General features: G+C 33.1%; 1 protein-coding gene across 1 annotated transcript; it reads right to left on the bottom strand.

Annotated features, from left to right (window-relative positions):
- Positions 1-2,033: 2,033 nt before the first annotated feature.
- On the bottom strand, positions 2,034-4,775 carry LOC142231205 (uncharacterized). Its single transcript, XM_075301824.1, has one exon. The coding sequence runs from the start codon at positions 4,773-4,775 to the stop codon at positions 2,034-2,036; it is 2,742 nt and encodes a 913-aa protein (XP_075157939.1).
- Positions 4,776-6,000: the final 1,225 nt, after the last annotated feature.

The raw sequence follows: 6,000 nt of genomic DNA, 5'->3' as shown, positions 1-6,000 counted from the left end.
TCAGAAATGTCACCAGCATTACTGAAGCATTACCGCTGAAAAACTTTTTGGTGTTCGGTCGAAGCAGGAATCGAACCCACGACCTTGTGTGTGCAAGGCGGGCATGCTAACCATTGCACTACGGTGGCTCCCGGGTGTAGAAAATTTTGTCAAAATTTTATTTCGATAGAGAATTTTGTCAAAATTTTATTTCTATAGAAAATTAAGTCAAAATTTTATTTATGTAGACATTTTTTTCAAAATTTTATTTATATAGAAATTTTATCAAAATTTTATTTCTCAAGAAATTTTATCAAAATTTTATTTCTCAAGAAATTTTTTTTCAAAATTTTATTTCTATGGAAAATTTTGTCAAAATTTTATTTCTATGGAAAATTTTGTTAAAATTTTATTTCTATAGAAAATTTTATCTACATTTTATTTCTATAGAAAATTTTGTCAAAATTTTATTTCTCAAGAAATTTTTTTTCAAAATTTTATTTCTACAGAAAATTTTGTCAAAATTTTATTTCTATTTGAAAATTTTGATTTGAAGAATTCATCAACAAACATTCTAAATTTTTGTAGAAAATTTTGTCAGAATTTTATTTCTATGGAAATAATTTCTTATAGAAAATTTTGTCAAAATTTTATTTCTATAGAAAGTTGTGACAAAATTTTATTTCTATAGAAAATTTTGTTTTTGGAGCTACGTGGACCCCCATCGAAACATAACTGTATACGTTCGTTCTTTGTCGTTATTTATGGCGAACAAGAGGTGGCTATTACAAAAATATTTCTTAAATGTCCTCACAGAGGTTCTTTAAGTATTGAGTTTCTATCACACGATTTGAATTCCCTTTTGTACATTTCTACTGTGTGGTAGTATTAACACCTAACTCATGCTTAGACCAATTCAAATTTCGTTATTAAATTATATTTAAAAATACACACGCGACTTGTGCACAAATTGGCAAAATTTGCATTTTTATAAAATTTTTATATTATGAATAAAAAAATCACAACAAAAATAAACTTAAATTAAATGCATCACAAATTGCTGATGCATTTGTGGGGGTTTATTCTTTAAAGAAAACCCCGCATTATTAAATTGGAGTATATAAATTTCAAAAGAATTGACAATACAAAATTAAATTAAAAAGATTGTCTTACGAAAACACATTAAAATGTTTGTGTCAGTTCATAACGTTTTTTTATAACCTCTACCGTTCGTAAAACTTCGAAATATTTGTCTCAGACCCCCTTAAGGTATACGATCCATAATTTATATGTTAATATTCTAGGTAGTGGTGAATCTATGGCAAAAGTCAGTCCATAATTTTTTATAGCCCCATATAAACTGGTGTGAATCTTCGAGAATTTTGTGCCATCTATTATATAAACCTCTAATGGTAAATACCTTTCCATCTTTATGGATCGAAATCTATTCTCTGATACTCTGCTAAAACTACAAAGAAATTGGTACTTTCCACTTCAACTCTTTCTTCATTTGCTCAAATACGATATCATTGATGATGAACATAAAACGTAGATATGAATCGAGTTCAACAAACACTAAATTACAAAGGAATAATGAATAAAAAGTCCACTTTTTCATTTGAAACGTAACCACAATAATGAACATTACGGTTAAATGTCAGGTAAATTCTTTTTCATGATTCTTGAAGGGAGAGTCAGAGTCATTTTGCCATATTGAAGTGCACATATAGGTAAGTGCAGTAGCACACTGAGGTATAATGGTGTATACAAATTTAAATCTTTGAGTAATAGGATATAAATAGGATAGGATATAAATAGGATATTTTTTCGGTATATACAGTGTGGATGATTTGTATGGCAACAAACTTCAGGTTGTTATCTTTTGTAAACCGCTTGTCTAAGATTTATTCCAGTGTTAGTTCATGTTATTGTGTACAACCTTTACAAAAGCATTTTGGTCTATTGCATTCACAAATATAGTTATTCGTTGTGGAATTCTAGCGTACTACTACACTGAGAGAAAATACGCCGGTTAGAAAGTTGTTGTCTTTACACTAATGATTTTGATACTGATTCCAAGTCAAAAAAAAAGCGCAGAATTGAAGCAAGTATGAATGTTTAAGTATGAATGTTTGTAGAGTTCGAAGATTTGTGTCATTTGCAGTTTCACGTTTGATTCGTTCTTTAGTTGTTGTTGTAAAATTTGAAACGACATGCACTTCAACTAGTTTCTCTTCTGCGTGTGTTTGTTTGTTTAAGCAGTCCCTACTTAGTGTGTCTGCTAGTTTTATTTCAGAGCCTTTTCTGTAAACAACATGGGGAGAGTATGGCATAACATAAAGTAGTATGGATTGTAATCTTTGAGGAGCTGAATAGAGAGGTTTTTTAAATATTGTTTCTAAGGGTTTGTGGTCGGTTTCAATTGTAAGTTTTTTCCCGTAAATATATTCATGAAACTTTTCGCAGGCAAAGCGGATGGCAGTAGCTTCTTTTTCTATTTGTGCGTAGTTCTGTTGTGCTTTTGTTAGAGCTTTTGATGCGTATGCGACTGGTTGATCATTCTGTAGCAATGCTGCGCCTACACTATATTTGCTTGCATCCACTTGAAGCTTAACATCTAAATTAGGGTCGTAATAGCGAAGCAATGGCGTTGAGGAAAAAGCATCTTTTAGTTTTTTGAATGCTGATTCGTGTTGTGGCAACCAGCACCATTCTACGTCTTTTTTCAAAAGATGTCTAAGTGGTGCAGTAATTTCAGAAAAATTTGTGATAAATTTGGAAAGGTATGTTGCCATGCCCAATATTCTTTGAAGTTCCACTTTGTTTTCAGGTATTTTAAGTTGATTAATTGCAGATACCTTTTGGGGGTCTGGGGCTATTCCATCCGACGTCAATATATGCCCTAAAAATTTCACTTTGTTTACGTTAAATATACATTTTTCTTTATTTAACTTCAAACCTAATTTAGATAAAATATCCATTACTTCTGCGGTTTGACGTTCAAGCTGTTCTTTGGTAACTGCATGGATCAAAATATCGTCCATCGATACTTCGGTGTTTGGCATGTGTTCCAATAGCTGTGACATCAAGTTTTGATAAACTTCTGGAGCTGAGGCCAATCCAAAAGGCAATCGTCTGAATGAGTAACGACCCCATGGTGTCGCCATTGTTAAATATTTCTGCGTACGCTCACTAACCTCGATCTGCCAAAAGCCTTTTTTACAATCTAACAAAGTGAACCATTTAGAATTTTTAATATTCGCTGTTATTTCATCTATCGTGTTTAGTGGATGGTAACGCCTTTGTATGTTTTTATTTATATCGGTAGGGTCAATGCATAACCGAATCTTACCTTTTTGTTTAACGATGACCATTGGTGATACAGCCGGTGTAATTTCATCTGTTTTTACTAAAACTCCAAGTTTTACCATGTTGTCAATCTCTTTTTTAACAGCCTCTTTTAATGCATGAGGAATTCTTCGTGGAGCATAGTGTTCGAATGATGGGTTTTCTACTAAATCAATGTCGTATATGAAGTTTTTTACTTTTCCCAAACCATCAAAAATTTGCTTGTCGAACATCACTTCGTTAACTCTAAGTATTAATGAAAACCGTTCACAATCATTTTTACCCAGAAGAGGTTCTAGATTAGGAAAATCTTTCACAACAAAAAATGATGCATTATATTTTTTATTGCGAACTATACAAGTCAAAAAGATTTCCCCATGAACATCAATTTTCGCGCCACCAAATGCTATTAATTTGTTATTCACAGATTGAATATATTTTTGTTGACCTTTATCTAAAACACTCAGTGGAATAACGTTGCATTGTGCAGCAGTATCAAGCTTAAATTTAATTTTTTTTTTATCGATTGTTATTTCTTCATACCAATTGTCTTTTCCGTCTTTGTTTGTTTCGGATGTTCTGACAGTTAGAACGAGCAAGTCGCTGTCGCTGTCCGATTCGGCGCTCATGTTCTGCTGCAGAGAATTAACCAGCTTCGTACCATTGCGTTTATTCTGAAAACAAAATTTTGAATAATGCCCTCTTCGTTGACAATTTCGGCATTTGCTGTTGAATGCTGGACAGTTACGACTCTCATGCTGTCTTCCACATCGTTTGCAGTCGTATGTTATTGCCGTCTGTTCATTGCTGCTTGTTTTCTTAAAACTTTTGGGTTTTGCATATTTCCTTATGGCATCGACTTTCATGTCGTCGTTTTTATGTAGCTCTTTTAACTGTTGCGTAGCCATTTCACTTGCTCTGCATATTTTAATTGCTTTTGCCAGATCGATATCATCTTCAGATAACAGTTTCTCTCTCACAGAATCATTACCAATACCGACGACTATTTTATCACGGAGCAGGGAATCTTCTATTTGACCAAATTCACATTTTTTCGCTTGATTTTTTATTTTAGTAAAATATTCTTCGAATGTTTCTCCTTCATTTTGGTAGAGAGTATTAAATTTATACCTCTCAAATGTTACACTAATTTTTGGGGCGAAGTAATCTTCGAACCTTTGTTCTATTATTTTAATATCTTTTTTTTCTTCGGGTCCCAATGAAAAGGAATTGAAAACATTAACAGCATCTGCTCCAATCGATGACATAAATGTAGCGACTTGAATTTGGGCTGATTTCATCTCTAATTCCGCCGCAGTTGCAAACCATCTATACTGCTGAATCCAACTTTTCCAAGAAGTAGACACATTATTACCCGTTATTTGCAGGGGTTTTGGAGGCTTAACGAAAGCCGCTGTAGTTTGCGAAATTAGTGGTTCGTTTGGCATAATTGAACCACTCCTGACACCATGTAATGAACAAGATGGCCGTCGAGTACGAACTGAACTTTATTGTTATGAAAAGTACAATGATGAGTTATAGAGAGTAATTCATATGTAAAAGAGAGTACAATAATATATAAGTACATATGCTATGCTGTAGCAATAACATTTATATATGTTATAAGTAAAAGAATATACAGGGTGTTGACACAATGCTGACAGTCACAAATAAAAAAATTACGTTGCAAAATCGTGAACGGACGGCAACAAAATGAAACGTTCATGAAGAATCAAAGCGGAATGTTCACAATTTCGTCCACGGACGGCTTTCGTTTTTCTTTGGCCATCAAAAGTCTTAAAATATTCATTAGACGTTCTTATGGCAACTCCGTTGGTGGTGTATTGTATTAAGGCGACTGTTAACTCGTATGGAGCAGAAAATCCTGGCTCGAGTCATGGCAGTGGATTTTTTTTTATAAATTCGTAATCATTACGTTTTCAAATCATGAACGCTGGTTGTCGTTTTGACAACGCATGGTGTCATTTTCTCGCTATCACATTGACACCGTCTGTTCTCTATTTGACACCAAATGTGTGTTGATTCACTTTCATGAACGAATTGTTTTAAAATGTGCACACCGTTCATAATTTTTTCTATGGATGCATACTTTCTACACACAATTCTCTTTTAAATTTGTGTTTTGGCGTATTTGATTCTAGGAAACCGATTTTAATTTATTCGTTTTTTTTTTCAACATTTTTCTTCATGTGTACAGCATTTTTTTCTGATACCCAATTTTTAGTCGAATCACTTATGTAAAAGATCCAAACGACTTCATTGCAAAGTTTATCGATTTTTAGACCAGCAAAAAAAAACTTTATATCAGAGAAATGCGTATTCTATGCTAAGCAAGATTCCCATTCGTATTTTGAGAACATAAAACCTTTGGCATCACGTCAATATTTTTTTCAGTGTGTTATTGCTTTATATTTGGTTGGAAAACCACAAGTGACTATCGTTGGAGTGAAGATTTGATCGAAATCTTCACCGTAGTGAAAGAAAACTCACTTGTGAACTGATCATATAGAGAGAACTCTTAAGCATGAACAGTGAGGGTGATGGGAAGTGAAGTGGGAAGGGTGAGTATGAGTTTAATCGTGAATATGCATTTTATGACGAACGTGAATTTTATCGTGATGGTGAATTTTAATGTGAGTGTGATTTTAGACT

The sequence above is a fragment of the Haematobia irritans genome, chromosome 3 (genome assembly GCF_050003625.1).
Source record: "Haematobia irritans isolate KBUSLIRL chromosome 3, ASM5000362v1, whole genome shotgun sequence".
NCBI lineage: Eukaryota > Metazoa > Arthropoda > Insecta > Diptera > Muscidae > Haematobia > Haematobia irritans.
The sequence above is the reverse complement of the archived record's forward strand: the minus strand, read 5'-3'. Positions and strand labels throughout refer to the sequence as shown.